At 56.9% G+C, this 16,330-nt stretch overlaps 1 protein-coding gene across 6 annotated transcripts in view; it reads left to right on the top strand.

Annotated features, from left to right (window-relative positions):
- PRDM16 (PR/SET domain 16) overlaps positions 1 to 16,330 on the top strand; it is a 364,158-nt gene that overhangs the window by 159,376 nt on the left and 188,452 nt on the right. For all 6 annotated transcript variants that reach the window (XM_063660225.1, XM_063660224.1, XM_063660222.1 and 3 more), the window contains exon 3: positions 13,448 to 13,498. In XM_063660225.1, the coding sequence (XP_063516295.1) occupies positions 13,448 to 13,498 (51 nt within the window). The remainder of the gene's footprint in view (positions 1 to 13,447; positions 13,499 to 16,330) is intronic.

Genomic DNA, 16,330 nt, shown 5'->3' with positions numbered 1-16,330 from the left:
ATGGCTGTTCTAGATTCCTGGATGTTGCTAGGTCTCACGGAGGCCTTTCTGTGCTAGGACTCCACTCCCAGCCTCCTGGGATGAGTCCTTGGGGTAGCAGTGGAGTGAGACTCCGCAGTCATCCAGGCAAGAAGCTCAGTTAGTGCCGGACTCATGGCCACCAGACCTGCCCCAGAGAAGAGACCCTTCCCATCCCATAGGAGGTCGAATATCCAGGGAAGTTGTGTGGATGGAAATTGGCATTCTAAGGGTTTGGGGATCTCCCTTGTGGCAAGTTCATGTGCTTCTCCTTGTTGGAAAACAAACAGGAGGAAAATAAGAAAAATGTAAATGAACAGAGCCGTTTCGGTCTGCCTCCCATCTCACACCACCTTTCCCCGTGGGAGGCAGCTCTGACGCGGCCCTGGTTGGGGTGAGGCAGGACAGCTGTCCCCAGGATTGAGTGTTCCCAGCAGCCCTGCCTGCCTGTCTCGCTGGCTGTGTGGTGCCTGTGCATCTTCCTTCCCCACACCTGCCCGGTGGGACTGCACTGCAGCCTCGGGCACCACGAGGCATTCGAAGTGACCACCTTATGGTATTTCCTCTGCTTGGGGTTTTGCCTTGGCCATTTGGTGTTGGGCGCAGGTGTGAGCAAAGGGAGCAGGGACAGATGAGCCACCTCTGCTCTCCCATTCCTGGAGAGAGGCTGGGGAAGGCTCGTCCCAGCCTCTCTGCTGGCAGCTGGACTGGCTACCCAAGGACATGAGTGCCCTCTTATCTCTGTCCTCCTTGGAGCTGTGTTGTCTCTGCCATGGGCTGGGGTCAATGTGCCTCCAATGTAAAAGGCCAGATCATGTACAATTTAGGCTGTGTCCCGTGTGACCTCCGTCCCATACACGTTTTTGTTTACTTTTACAACCCTTCATACATGCAAAAGCCACCCATCCTTCCATCACCCTTACTAGGTTAATCGCCACAAGAGGCTTTTGGTCCACGAGTCGTGGCAGTCTTGAAAACGGGTGGTTACGTCTTGAGCGCCATCATGATTTGTGTGCTCATGCTGCAAAATAAGGGAGTGATTGGCCAGGCAGGGTTGCTGTTTGCATCTTCCCCGTCGTCACGGGCAGCGGTCAAGGCCGTCTTCCCTTCTCCGTCGTCACGGACAGCGGTCAAGGCTGTCCCCCTGGGGCATCTGCCTCCTGCTTCACAGATGAGGGCGTCGAGACTGCTCAACCCAGGGGATGCGGGGGCTGAGAAGTGTTTCTGGGACTCAGAATGGGAAGCGCTGGCTTGGAGCCCAGGATTCTTTGCCTGGTTTCTGCAGCCCCTCCCAGCTCTGTGAAAGGCACCAGAAGGAAGGAAGGTCGGAGAACATTCCGTGTTGGTCAGGAAGCCCCTGAAGGCATCCTCCAGGGCAGGCGGCCTTGGCCATACGTCTGCCTGCGTCTCAGCAAGGCTGGGCAGTCCCTGGATTTGGTATGGCCTGGAAATGCAGGCTTGGGACCCCCGGAGGTTACTTGGAAATCAGGGCTAGAGTGGGCAGCCTTTCACCTGCCAAGCCTTCCTGGTTCAGCTTCTCCACTAACTCCACCCCAAGAGAGTAAAGCTGGACCCTGAGGGGTCCCAGCTGCAGCCACAGTTGCATGGACATTGCAAGACTCCAGAGGTGGCCAGTTTTTCACAGCAGATCAGCCCGGAATTCCTCGCTGCAGCTGTTCCTGTCATTGGGTCCCATTAGGAAAGTGTGCGGTCTTGTTTGGTGGCACTCTGCCTCCCGCTGCCCTCAGGCACGGTGGTCTCGAGTTCACAGGCAGCTGCGACCGAAAACCAGGAGCTCGGGCCTCTGTGTGTTGTCCCTACAACAGATTGGAAACATTCCTTATGTGAGAAAAGGCAAAGCTCCTCATCTCCCTCTCCCTTCCCGCCAATCCACCTCCCCCACTTCTCCAAATGCAACCAGTTCAAGGGAGGCCAAATAAGCAAATGGCTCGGATAATGCCCTGTGGAGCTTCACGGCCAGAGTTTGAATCCCAGCTCTGCCACTTGCTGGCCCTGTGACATTGGACGACTTAACCCAACCTCTCTGAGCCTCAGCATTCTCAAGTGTAAATGGGGATTATGGTAGGATTATTTCAAGCATTAAATAGGATGATGCAGTGACACCTTTGGCAGAGCTAGCATATTAGCTGTTATTATTATCATTGTTATTTTATTTCAATCAGGAATAAAATACAACGGGAAACAATTGTACTTCTGGCCTCCTTGGCTTGCAGGTTTGTGGAACTCAGAAATGCGAGTCCACAAATGCTTGCTTCATGAGTAAGTGGGATGCGTGACAAGCGAGGATGAGAGAAAGACTGAATTTGATCAGGGAAGGGCCAAGGGGGGTAGTGACACCGGCAGCTGCTTCTGCTTCCTCCATCCCCAGAAAGTGCTGCCTGCCGTTTTTACGGGAATTAAAATTCCATATTCTGCTCGGATATGGATCCACTTTCAGATCTTGAAAGCTTCCCCAAACCTCAATGAGTGGTGTCATAGCCAGAGAAGAGCCCAACTTTGGGGAGGTCAGATTCTCCCGCCCAGTCCTGGGTCCTGGGGCTTTCAAACACGTACGTGACCCTGGCACTGTTACCAGGAGATCTACGACCCTTCTTATTCACTTATGATTATTAAGAATCACCTTAATAAACAAGGGATCAATCAGCAGAGTCAAGTGGAAATGCATTAATATGATTCTGTCAATTTCCAGGTCATTTCTATAACTAAAAAGGGTTGAGATAAAAGATAAATGTTTGTATAGAACCAATCATTGATCCTGTGATTTATTTTCCCCGTGGAAAGCAAAGCTCCCTGGGAAGATGCTGGTGCAGAGCCCACCGGGCTGCCCTGGAGGAGTGCCAGTGAGGGAGCCTCCAGAAACCACCCCCTGCCCAGGGTGGGGATGGCTGGTGGCCATGCAGTGCCTAGCACCTCCTGTGTCTTTGGTGTGGGGGAGGGACCATCAGCATTTTCAGAAGCAAGGTGGAAAATGGCCAGCAGTGGACCTGGGAGGGCACATCTTTCAGATGTGAGTCGGGACAGCCACTTCGGGGTTTGCAACGGCAGAGCTTGGTGTTGGTTTAAGTGATTGGGGGAAGGTACAGAGCATCCGCCGGAGCTGGGGTCCCCTCCTGCCGCTGCCACTCACAGTGAGCAGAATCTGTCCTGGGGCACAAAGGGCATGGAACATCCCCTGCTCAAAGACACTGGCCTTTGGAAGATGGAAAACCATTCCGCCAGCATCCTTCTCCCTACTCCTGTGAGTGCGGCCAGCCTGGCCTGGTCCTATCTGCCCATTGGGCCTGCAGTAGCCTCCTTCAGCAGCCTCCCTGTTGCCTACATAACTTTACTAACACAGGAGAGCCGACATTAGATTGTCCCATCACAAAATAAACTAATGATGAATGAAGAGGGCAGGGCAAGCTTTTGGAGGTGATGGATGGGTTTATGGTGTGGATTGTGGCTATGGTTTCTCGGTGCATTCTTACGTCTCCAGGCTCATAAAGTTGTCTACATTAAATATCAACAGCTTTTTATATGCCAATCATACCGCAATAAAGTGTTGGTTTTGGGTTCTTTTTTTTAAAAAAAAAAAAAGGTGAGGGGAAATTCTATGAACTCTGGGAGACTGTTGAGATGGCCTCTTGCGGGTGGGAATGGCTGCTGGAGGATGGGTACAGGGCCCGCAGCTCCCCTTCCATTTGTCTTGGCTGAGCCTGGAGCCCTCGGCTCCTTGACTCTCCCACCAGGCTGGATGTGACTTTCGGGGTTTGCGATTGGGTTGGTCCCGGTGTCCTGGGAGTGTGTTCAGGGCTTGGGCACTTGGAACCCGGGCGTGGGACTGCTGTGTTGATTTCTTCTTCAGGGCTCATTCCTGACTCATCCCCCTGTTCTGGGGGCCTTCCTCTGGGGTAGCTTTGATGCTTCCTCTCCAGTAGGGTCACCAATGGAGGGGCTTCCCGAGACACGGGCTTTCAGTGCTCAAATCCAGACAGTCCTGGCCACAGGTTCGTCATCTTGTCCCTGGGGCCCTGACATGGAGCCTGCACAAAGGACCTGTCCCCGCCCCAGCAGTTCAGGTCCATCCTCAACTCTCCAGGCTGCCCCCGCTAGGCCACTTCCAGGCCAAGCAGCCGCAAGACAGGCGGGAGCAGGACCCTGTGCCTCGAGGCCCAGGTATCTGATTTCTAGCTGCCTGCCTGAGACACCTAGTCCAGCAAGAGGCCCTGAGCCTCTCAGGGTGGCCAGGGCAGCTTCCCTAAGCCCCATAGTCAGAGAGCCACCCCGAGCACAGGGCCCCTGAAGACTGGATGGCCGGGCCCCACCGTGACTGCGCCAGTCCCCACCCCCCACCCACAGGCCAGGGCCTGGTTCCCAGGGGCCCGGCCCAGGTCAACGTGACCATGTAGCAACTCGGTAAATTCTGCAAGGAGAGCTCCCATTTTCCACTCACTGACTCACGATTTATTATTCGGTAAATGCCACGTGAGGTCTCCCTTGTGTTCCTGCTTGGAGGGGCCGTGATGGTGCCTGACACCCACCTTTGGCCTAAAGGGGCGTCTAATCCAGGAGGGAGGACGGTCCTGCCTGTAACAACTGGGCAGCTCTGAAGTGAGCCCGGCCATCCTTTTCCAGGCTGCAGGGCTCTAATGAAGGTTGGTGGAGAAATAAAGTGTGAGTGGGTTGGGTCAAGGTCACCTGCCGTCCACCTAGAACCATCAGCTTCAACACCACCTTCGCAGCACAGGAGCTGCAGAGTGCAGAGGGTGTCCCTGGGATTGGCTCCACTGGCGTCCTAGCCAGAGCCCCCTACTGAGCCCTGCCTGCAGGGCCTGGGGCCCTGCGAGGCCACCCAGCCGCTCCAGGTCTTGGCTTTTCTCTTCTAGAACCCAGGCCCTCAGAAGGAAGCTCTGAGACCAGCTCCAGGAACAAACAGCCTCGCAGAACTTTCTCCTCATTTCCAGGGCGCGCGTGTCCAGTTCCTGAGCTGGCTACGGGAGGCTCTTGGACTGGCCACTGCTTCCCTTTCTCATGCTGGAAGTGATGGCTCGTCATGAGCCATTGATCGCGAGGGCCACATGTCACCTGCTTTTATGATTTACATTCCCTTCCCCTGGGGACATCAATCTTCCGGAAACAGAAGGAGGAAGGCGTCCACAGAGGGCCAGAAGCAATGCTGGACACCCCTGTGCTCGGGGACAGGGGCCTGCAGAGATCCTTCCCGCTCGCCCCACTGCCCAGCAGAGAAAGGGCTCTGGAGTCTGCGCCCCAGAGGCTGAGAGCCTCCTGCCAGTCCCTGCACCAGGTCACCCCCGCCGGCTCTCACCTTGCTCCATTAGCAGGGGCTCCCAGGTGGAGCCCAGGAACAATAGGCCTTCCCCAGCTCAGCCTGACACGGGGGGAAAGAGCGCCCGTGAGTCCAGGACAGGGGGCGGGTCCCTGCCATGTAGACCCCGGAAGCCTGCCCTGCTCCAGGGAATCTCAGGCTGGGTCAGATCTCCCCCAGGCCACTCATTTGGAAAGGGCTGTCCTGCATGTGTGGGGTGGGGCTCTGAGATCTGGAGCAGCCCATCGAGCAAGGGGGAGAGGGGGGTTGTGTGGTGGAGAAGCTGCGTCTTTGGCTTGATGGAGAATTCAAAGCTGTGGCTGGAATGGCCCAAGCATTTCGGAAGCTTGGGAAGCTCTGAGTGCGGTAACCTGCACTCTCTCCTCTCTGGAAAGGGATAGCATGGCGGGGGCAGTATCCAGAGAGCAGGCGTCCCTGCAGGCACCACCCTCCCCAGACAACTGCAGCCCCAGGGCAGTTATAGTCCTGCCCCCAACTCTACCTTGTGCCCCGAGGTGCCAGAGGCAGAGGGCAGAGCAAGATCACAGCTGGGGCAGGCCAGGGGGACCCCACAGTGCCTCCTTGTCTCCCACAGCCCCTGGGGCTGGGAAGGAGGCTTGGAGAGGCCTGGCGGGGGGCGGCTTCCCAGGCCAGGAGCAGTTGGAGAGAGAGACAGGACCCCCACCCTAGGGTTCCCAGCAGCCTCGGCCTCTGAGAGGCTCCTGTGACTTCCAGGTCAAGGACCACAAATTTGCTAATGGCCTGGGGGGCGCTTGTCTGACCGCTGCATTGGCAATGCGGTGGGCAGAGGAATGTGAGTCCTCACAGGGCAGCTTGCAGGCTGGAAGGGAGGGGGCCCTCCTGGGTACTTCACCAGCAAGCTGCGCCGTGGCCATGGGCCCCACGCTGGTGGGTGCCTGGGTGACCTGGGCTGGGGGCCAGGGCTGGTCCACACCTGTGTACCTTCAGGCTTCCCTGGGAAAAGGGGCTGCCCAGCCCTGCCCTCGGTATGCACCACCTCATCGGGGTCCATTCACCTTGGTCTTGGAGGCCCCATGTGAATCCAGGGTGAGCCCAGGTTAGCACTCCCCTGCGGTCAAATTCGGGAGGCTACTTTACCTCTCTGAGCTCCTTCCTCTTCTGCAAAGAGCAGGAAGCCATAGCCTTACTCGTGGGTGTGTTCTGGGGTTTAGATGCATTAATGTGGGCCAAGTACCCAGTGTAGAGCCCGGCCTGCCTGGCCCTTGGCCCTCCACCTCACCATGGAGGCCTCTTTCCCTGGGCAGCCTCCTTCTCTGTGTGAGGAGAGCTAGACAGGTCCTAGCAGATGGAGGAAGCTGGGGGGCACAGGCCGGATGGAGCCCACTGCGGGGCCCCACACTTGGGTCAGCAGGAAAGACCCCCACATGCTCCTCCGAGCAGACATGAGGAGCGAGACCCCTTGGGGGCCCGTGCACACAGGAAGCCACCCTTCTTGCAAACTGTCCCTCCTCCACACCCCATGCCCCCGTCGTCTGTTTCTTGCCTCCATCCGAGAGCCCCTGCCCGAGTGAAATCCCTCAGCCTGGTCCTCAAAGGGCCATGGCAGAGCCCCCCCATCAGGCTTCCCAACCCCAGGGCTCCTCCGTCTCTGGGGTGTTCATTTGCCCCCTGCTAACACCTTTGTGCATATGCTGCCTCACTCCCAGCCCCCATCACCTCCTGGGCTCCCCACCCCCACTTCGGGACCCCACCCCCAAGAGGACCTCAGCTCCCAGACTTGGAGGTCTTTCCTCTTCCTCGTGTTGATGTTGCTGTGGAAGGCAGAGTGGGTCCTACCCATTGTCTCTGCCCCAGAGTAGCGAATTCTGGACTAAATACTGTTTCCGTATTTTAAATGTCTCCAAGGCACCCTCCATGGGGCAGTGTAGATCAAAGGTGCCCAATACCACTTATGAAATGAGGACATGAAGGGGTGTGGAGCCTGCTCCCGGGGGCCAGGGAGAGGAAGAGCAGTGCCCATTCAATCCTCATCCCACAGGAAGGGACATGCGCACAGGGCCAGCCTCGCCTGGGCGGTGTGTCCAGGCCAAGGGGCAGCACTCACAGGCCGGGCTGCCAGCGAACAGAGTGTTCTTGGAACATCAGAAAGAGAACAGGCCATGCCCAGATTTCGGGTCTTCAAGGCCTTGCTGGCCAGGCGGGGCAGGGCCGGGCGGTGGCAGCCCTGCAGGTCGAGAGAAAATCACTGGGTGTGCATTGAAGTCTGCTGGCCACAGCAGACTTCTTGTGGCCAGAGCAAAGCAGAAGGCCCCATCTCACCAGGTCGGCGGAGATGCTGCCTGCCTGGAGCTCGGGTCCCATGGGGTTGGGGGCGAAGATGCTGCATCCCAGTGCTGTTCCCTGCTCGGGGTCCTGGAAGCAGAGCGGCCTGGCTTCTCTCACTGGCCAAACACAGAGGGTTTGGAAGGTAGGGCTTAGGGGCCGTTCCCTCTTGTCGCACAGCCCTGCGGGATTCTCATGAGGAACCCCAGGCCAACCCCTGATGACAGGGCCCAACACGGGAGGCTTGGGAAGGCCTTTGGTGGCGGGGGCAGGGGATGCAGAGGGCAAGAGTGAGGGAGGTGGTGGCTGGGAGTGTAAACAGCGGCGTAGAGACCTCTGTGCATTTCGGGACGGGCTCTCCAGAGCCCAGGGTCCTTTTCTGTGCCGTACTTGACTGTGTAAATATTTTTCTTAGGAGTAAAGAGAGAGCCTCCATTCATTGGATAGATCTCACTTGAAGGAACTGAGAAGTATCTGTTTAGGCATAAAAGCTAGAAGCAGTGTCCAAGCAGCTTTAAAAAAAATCATTTCTGTAGCTCAAACACGGCCAAGCTGATTTTTTTAATGCAAAAAATAAATAAATATTACCCTACTCCCGGTTGAGAGCGCAAGGGTTTGTGTCAACACCAGTGCAGTCTTTGCTCTGGGAGCCAGAGCCGGGGCGGCCGGTGACTAACCGCCTTTCACGGTTCTTGCGGGAGCTGCCAACGGGAAGCCACCCAGCTCCGCTGGAGCCCACACGGCCGGAGGGGGCCTGGCCGTGGAGAGAGTCCTGGCCGGGGTTCAGGTGCAAGTCCCGGGTGGAAGGGCCTGGCGTGTGTCTTCTTCCTGCCGATGCATCTACCCGGAGGCCTCTGTCCTGCCGGAGCACACTCCTGGAGTCAGGAGGCCCAGATTCAAGTGCGGGCGCCGCCCTGAGCAGCTCCTCGACATCTGCCTGGTCACCTCAACTCTGCAGCCCCTGTTTCCCGTCTACACAGCAGGGGCATTGCTGGTTCCTGCTTCCCACATGTGGTTGTGAGGAGGAGGTCTGCGTCTGCGGTGCCTGGGGCAGGCCCCCCACATGCAGCAGAGCCCCGAAAGATGACCTGCTGCTGTTATGACTGGCTTCACCATTGCCATCACCTTGTTGCAACATTTACACCAGGGAAATCGGCAGCACCCAGGGCTTCCATTTGGAAAAGAAAATTAAGAATGAGATTTGTTCTTTAAAAACTCCATCTTCTCAGAAAGGGAGGATGTGTGGGTGGCTGTGGACATTCCTCTCCGAGGGTAAGATGATCCTGAGATGTGGAGGCTCAGTGTGGCCTGGTCATCGGCTTCCAGCCCTGCCAGGGGCACTGTTTAGTTGGGTGTAAAACCCCGCTGAACGTGTAGGCTGCATGGAAGCTAAAGCTGCTGACCACCAAGACCTTTGCTCAGACTGTGTGTCCAGCAGAACCCTGAGGTCCTCGACCCCACAGTCTCCCAGCAGTGACCAGAGTGAGGCTTGGAGACTGGATGGGAGGTGGAAGTTGTAGACAGCTCCATCAGCCCTGCCATTTGTATGCCCCTGGGCGCCCTGCACAGACAACCCTGACCCCCTGACTGCACCCATAGGGCTTCTTCAAGGAGAAGAGGCCTTGGAATCAGCTTTTAGCAGGTTCTAGACTCAGACCCACATCTTTGGGTCCAATGAGGCTACTTCAGAAATGGGCAAGAAAGAAAAGTAGGTTAGAACCAGGCACAGTGGCTCACGCCTGTCATCCCAGCACTTTGGGAGGCCAAGGCAGAAGAATTGCTTGAGCCCAGGAGTTGGAAATCAGCCTGAACAACATAGTGAGACCCTGTCTCTACAAAAAATACAAAAAATTAGCCAGACATGGTGGAGCGTACCTCTAATCCTAGCTACTTGGGAGGCAGAGGTGGGAGGATCACCTGAGCCCAGGAGGTACAGATTGCAGTGAGCTGATCAAGCCACTGCGCTCTAGCCTGGAGGCTGGGGGCAGACGGGGAGAGAGAGAGAGAGAAGAAAAGTAAAGAAGAAAGAAAGAAAAGAAAAGAGAGAGAGAGAGGAAGGAAGGAAGGAGAGAGAGCGAGAAGAGGAGAGGAGAAGAGAAGAGAAGAGGAGAAGAGAAGAAAGAAAAGAAAGAAAGGTTAGAGCCAAGCTGGGCATGGTGACTTACATCTATAATCCCAGAACTTTGGGAGGATTACTGGAGTCCAGGAGTCCCAGACTGGGCAACATAGTGAGACCCCATCTCTACAAAAAATAAAACAAATTAGCCGGGGTGGTGGTGTGCCTGTTGTCCCAGCTACTCAAGAGGCTGAGTTGAGAGGATCACTTGAGCTCAGGAGGCTGAGACTGCAGTGAGCCATGATTGCACCACTGCACTCCAACCTGGGTGAGACACCGTGTTTCAAAAAAAAAAAAAAAAAAAAAAAAAACGAAAAAAGAAGAAGAAGAAAGAAAAGAGAAGTAGGTTAGAGAGAGAAGGTTTGCTCTCAATGCCAAGAGCAAGGGGTGGGTAAACCCGAGTGGTGGGGGCCCCCATGGGCCTCAGCCTCCTCTGCACCGGGCTCCGTCCACCTCCCGCTGGTTTGGAAGCAGCTCCGTGGCCGGGGCTCACTCTGGGTTTCCTCCTTAGTTAGGTTCTCAGATACTTTAATAACAGATAATTTTGACGGGAGAGAAACCTTCTGGGATCCATTTGTGGCACCAAACAGCAGGCTGAGCCCCCCTGGGGCCGCGCCAGAACTCCAGAGCCCTAAGCGCCTCTGCGTACGTGGCCTCTTTGCTGACTTTTGGAGAACAGAGGGTATTTATTTTAAGAGTCAAAAAAGAGGTTCTGACCAACCCCACTTAGCTAAATCCTGGCGCCGGAACCCGTGAGAGAAGCTAAATGCCAGAGGTCAGACCTCGCTTTTTTGGCTAAAACGCTTAATCAAACACACCTAATACTTCTGCCGGGGTGCGGAGAGGTTGAGAGCGCGGCGGCCATTGCCAGCAATCGAGGAGCCAGCGGTGCGTGTGCTGAGGGCCCAGCTAGCAAAATAAAGAGGGTTTTCAGCGGAGCGGCGGCTCAGGCGAGGGTGGGGGCCAAGGCTGAGGGAGCCAGGGAGCGCGTCCGGCCATTTTTCCACCCGAGGTCAGCAGCGGGTGAAGAGGCAGAGTTAATGGTGTTCATAACTGCCAAGGCGGGCTGTGAGATGGGGCAGGCGGTTCCGGAACGCGGCTCAGGCCCCAGCGCCCTGCCTGCAGGAGGCCCCTTCTTTCTCTGTTGCCATCGGGCGCCGGTTTCCTCTTCGGGGGGTGCAGGGCAGCTGGGGAGGGCTCTGCATCTGTGCGGCTCTTCCGTGGTTCCACACTGGGCTCCGGTGTGACCACAGTCCTCAGCAGCCCACACCCTCAGCCCGAAGGGGGCCCAGGCACCGTGCTCAGAGGATCCAGACAGACAGCCGGGAGCCCAGCAGCTGTGGCAGCTGCCCCCACCACCACCCCGGGACCGGCCAGGTCCCACCTCCTGATGCCACACGGTATGACTGGGCCCTCCTGGTCAGTGCGTCGCATGTAACGCCTTAAGCTATTGGGGCCAATGTTGGAGCACCCGTCTCTGCGTCCCCACGTGATGACAAGCTCCGGGGAGCAGGAGTGCTGGCCAAGGCCATGCACAGACCAAGCCCACATCAGACTCCGCCAGAAAGGCAAGAAGGGCCTCCGCATGGCGTGAGGGATGGGTTTATGGGGGCGTTCCATCCCACCCGGACACTCGGAGGGCAGGAGGCCACAGCACGCCCAGGGTGGCATCGGTGGGTGGCTGGAGGGCTCTCACACTAGCCCCCTCCGAATGTGAGGACGTGGTGGTAACGGGGGCTCCTGGGCTGACCCTGCCTGGGAGTGATCCTGGGGGTGTCACCTGCATTGGGAATGGCTTGAATGGGCCGTGGCATGCACTTTCCCACTGGGAACAGGAGGGAGCCTCCCGGAAAATGCCCAACCAGAGGCCACCAAATGCTCCCGGGCCAGCGCCAGGCCCCTGTGGGCTCTGGGTGGGTGTGTGGGTTTGTGAGCAGGCACTGGCAGGGCAGGGCGTTTCTCTGCTCGGGGCGGCTCACTACGGCGGGATCTGTCCTACTCTCGAGAGCTCCAGCGCCACCACTGGGACGGGGCATCCCTTTCACCAGGCCTGGGACGGCCAAAGGGTCCTCCAGCATCCAGAGTGAGGTGAGATTCCACCTGAGCAGCTCCTCGAGCTCTGCCTCCAGCACGCCTTGGCCCCACAGGCAGGTCACACCCTCCTAAGGCTTTCTCCTCTTCCAAACGCAGCCCATCTAGGTGCCTGAATCTAGCAGCCATCACTGCCATTCACATTAGCGCAGGGTGACCCGGAAGGCGATCAGGCTGGGCCCCACTGTGGCTGGGAACGCCAGCTTGTCAATTGCACCTTGGCAGGCATGCTGTGCTGCTGCGCTCCGTCTTTGTGATTTGTAACGCCATCACGTAATATTAAGGGGATGGGAAAGAAAATCTTTGGCTTGAGCATCATTTTCTGGTTTTATTTTTCAAGTATCCGTTTCAATCTTGGTTTCTATTCTTATGGAAACAACGTTGCGGTTTCCGTATACTCGACCGTGCATGGCCACTTTGGGTCCAGAAAGGAAAAATCCAATTTCTAGAGTTCATTTGTCAGTTTGCTTAGCACAGACAGCACTCTGGGACGGGTCACTGAGACGCCGCCACACTGGAGTGCAGCCTGGTGGCTTTTAAGAGGAGACACCCGGCGAAATGCTCTCCAGAGCCAAAGAACGTTCTGGCTGGAGCGACCTGGGAGGAAGAACGAGCTGACTGCTGGCCCACTCCGGCCTCCCTGTCTCAGCCTCTGTCCACACGTGGGTGAGGGGGCGGGAGCTCCTGTGTGGCCTACAGCCCACTCCTGGGGGTCCTCAGTGGCCACCCCGGGCATCTGCATGACACTAGGCACAGCGGCTTTTCTGCCTTAGCTCCATTTCCTTTGAGAAGTTTCCTCCAAAAGCCATGGGGGACATCCCCCTCCCAGGGATCTGGATGGGAGTGAAGAGCCAGCTAAAACGCTCCCACCTCTGATTTGCTAGAAAAAAAGAGGAAGCAGAGAAATGGCATGAGCTCCCTCTCCCTCCAGCACCCACCAAGCCATCCTTCTGCAGGGCGCTGGCCGACCTCTGGCCCTCGCTCTGGCCGCCGGCCGCTGTCTCCTGGGACCGCTGGGCAGAGTCCAGCTCCCCCTGACCTCTGCCTCCCGAGCTGGACTGTAAGCCTCCGGAGGGCAGGGACCATACCTCGCTGTCCCTCACCTGTCCAGGGCCAGGCACAACATAGGCCAAGTTATGTCTAAATACACATGATGTGATGTGATTCACTGGTGGAACTCGGAGGAAATACAAATAGAGTCTGTTCACCATCCAGGGTGTCCGTGCACTCCGCCCAGATGGTTCTCATAAATAATATGAATGGCTCACCTTGAGGCGCCTTGACCTGGGTCCCCACCCAACCACTAAAGGGCCAGAGTGAGCTACACAGTGTGTCTCCATCCCTGGAGTGCCATGTTTCCAGGGAGGCGAAGTCCCTGGAGGTGCTTGGAGTCCTCGGTGACTGGGGGAGTCTCTGCTGGAAGAAGGGATACCTGTGATCAATGGAGCCCTTCATTTCCTGCTGTGGAGAAGCCGCTGGGTCCCACCCTGTGACTTTTGGGGACAGTGGTTCTGCCCCCACCATTTAGAACCCAGTGTAGCTTTAGAATGTTTTATCAGAAACTAACAACCCCTATCAAAATTGTTTTGCAGCAAATACTGACGGACGCGGAAGTGTCGCCCCAGGAAGGCTGCATCAAAAAGGTAGGAGAGCTCGCCCTGCGCCGTCTCGGCTCCCCAGCATCCTCGGAGCTCCTGGCGGGGTGACCGCCATCCCAGCTGTCCCTGAGTTAACAAGCATGTAGTCGGAATGTTGCTGGCAGGCCCTGAGCAATGTGTTATCGTGGACTGACGTGTGCACAGGACGGTGGCTTTGCTGTCATTAGGCGGGATGGGGAGGTGGGGGTCATGTCGCTGTAGAGTCACAAGTACAGGGCCATCTGCCACTCTCCTAACTCCCAAGAGCGGAGGAGAGCCCTGTACCTGTGGGAAAGCTTCAGGCCACGCAGACAGGAAAATTAAATAAACGCAGGTTGTGTTTATTTAACTGTCTTTGCTGGATACTCTCATGAAAAGAATATGGGGAAAAATTAGCTGCAGATTCAACAAAGCCTTTGCTGCACTCGTAACTTCCAAAGAAGCATCGCTTTAAATAAGCAAAACCACGAGGCGAGAGAAAAAGGGACCACGTGGCGTTATCCACGGCTTTGCTGACTGGTGGTGGGGAGCGGCTGGTGGACAAACACTAGGTCTAACAGATCCAGAGGGAGAACCACGTGCAGAGAAACACACAGGCCCTGGGGAGGCACACACATAGTCACATGTGTGCCTGGGTGTGCACACTGCAGTCCAGACGGCCAGGAGGAGGAATGGCCTGGAAAGCAGCTCCGAAACCTAGAACCTGTTCAGCAGCCAGAACTCCGCTTCAACGGGATATGTGTTGCCTGCACGCACATGCAGACGTCCGCAGACACAGCACGCTCACACGTGGTGGCTGATCTCCTATTTTTTGGGGGGTTTTCTAGTAAAATTAAAGTAACTGTCTCGCTTGGCATCTTTGCTTTAAAGCAAGATAAAATTTAGAGAGAGTCCCATTTACACATCCCCACCCAGACAGCATCGCGGGCGGGCGGGGGTGCAGGGTGCACCGTGGGGGTTGCTGGCACGGAGGAGCCCGTGCTGAGTCAGTGCCTACCGAGTGCTGTTACAATTCTGTCAGAATCGTACAACTGGATTCCGTGACGCAGCGTGTGGGCTTGAGGGGCACTGGCAGCCTTGTGGTTAGGAAGCTGAGCTGAGTGTTCAAGTCATCAATACCCCATTTTCCCCCCAAAGTCAAAGGAAAGTGCTGTGCTAGTCCTGCCAAACTCCCAGTCTCTGAGCCGAGGCATTTGGGCAGAGCTGCCTATGAGGGACAGGGGACCCACCATCTGGGCAGAGCTATCCGCAAAGCACAGGGGGACCTGACCCTTCTCTCCAGGTTCAACCCCAGAAACATTGATTTTGGAGAAAGCATGGCAATGGAGACTTTTTCTGGGCCCGCAGTGACCCGCTGAAGGGCCTCCGGAAACCGGGTGAACTGGTTCCCGTGTCCCTCCCCGTCGCTCGTGTGGCTGTGTCTGGCCTCCTGGGGTCCTTTTGTCCAAGGACAAGGTGTCAGCTGTCAGTCCTGCCGTCCACAGGATGCCTGAGGTCTTCCTGCACCCGCGTTTGACGGCGCCATGGAGCAAATTCCAGGGCTGGTCTTTTCCACTTTGCCTCTTTCTCCTTTCCTGCCTCTTTAAATGAATTCACATTTTCTTAAAGGACATCGAGGAGCAGGAAACAGTAAGCAGCGCTGCTGTATTTCCGAGAACTGCAGTATTTTCACTTCCCACAAAAAGTGACCTGCAGTTAGTGCGAATCCCTCAAGTTCTCGAGGGAGCCTGAAATCACTAGGTTTTCCACCCCGATGCGTCCCCGGACCATCTGACATTTTCAAGACGCCCTCCTTGGCCGCGCCTCTCCTGAGTGCGTGGTGGAGGTGGCCTGGCAGGAGGTTAGAAGGGGATCAGTTTATGCTGGGAGGGGTTGCTCCCAGGAACAGGGGTCAAGGCAGAAGGTCAAAAGGTCAAGTCTAGATTTAAAGGGCCTGGAGGAGGCAAGTGCTGGCTGCTTCAGAACGAAATAGGACAGAAGGAGAGTGAAGTGGGCACCGCCTTCTGTGCCTCTGGGCCACGGTGGGTTTGCCTTTGTGTGTTATATGTGTGGCCATTAGGTCTCGTCCAATGTGGCCCAAGGTCATTCTTGAGAGCGGCTCCCGGGGTGGGCATGAGGTGCTGTGCAGCCAGGGGCCTACTTCCAAGTTCCCAGGGCAGCAGGCATCCTTCTGATGCAGGCCCTTGGAAAGCTGGTTGAGAGCCTTGGGTTGGGCTGAGGAGTCTCAGGTTCCGCCATCCTACGGAATCAGAGCAGACCCGATGCACGAGACCCCCCACGGCACCGCCGCAGCTGCAGGGAGCTCAGTGCAGGGTACCAGAGCCAGCATCGGGGGCGTTGGTGGGCGGTCCTGTCCAAGCAGGCCTCCTGACCCCAGCCCAGGGCTCCTCCCTGCCGCTGCCCTGCAGGCCCAGTCCGAGGGGCTGGGGGCTGCCTGGAGGAGGCACCCAAGTCCTCAGGCACAGCTCCACCAGAGGGGGAGGCTGCCACACAGCAGTGCCTGGGCCATCAGCTCATAGTTTTTTCAGCCTCCGCAATAAACACCATCAGCGTCTGGGGGATTCAAGTGTTTGCCAAGGCCACGCTGGTGGGAGAATCAGATCCCTAACCCCAGGGCTCAGACTGGACCCGTTCAGTTACATTTCTAGGCACTCTCCGGGGGCCGGCGGGGGCGTCGGGGCTGAGAGACTGAGAGACGTGAGCTAAAATTCAAAGGCAAAGTCTTCAGACTCGGGGGCCAGGAAGACCAGGACAGACAGCCCTCGAGTGGGCGTCAGTCCAGACGGAGACCCCACCCCGCAAACAAATGCGCCACTTAGAGCTATTGGTATAGGTGCC

This window comes from Pongo pygmaeus, chromosome 1 (genome assembly GCF_028885625.2).
Source record: "Pongo pygmaeus isolate AG05252 chromosome 1, NHGRI_mPonPyg2-v2.0_pri, whole genome shotgun sequence".
Taxonomy (NCBI): domain Eukaryota; kingdom Metazoa; phylum Chordata; class Mammalia; order Primates; family Hominidae; genus Pongo; species Pongo pygmaeus.
The sequence above is the reverse complement of the archived record's forward strand: the minus strand, read 5'-3'. Positions and strand labels throughout refer to the sequence as shown.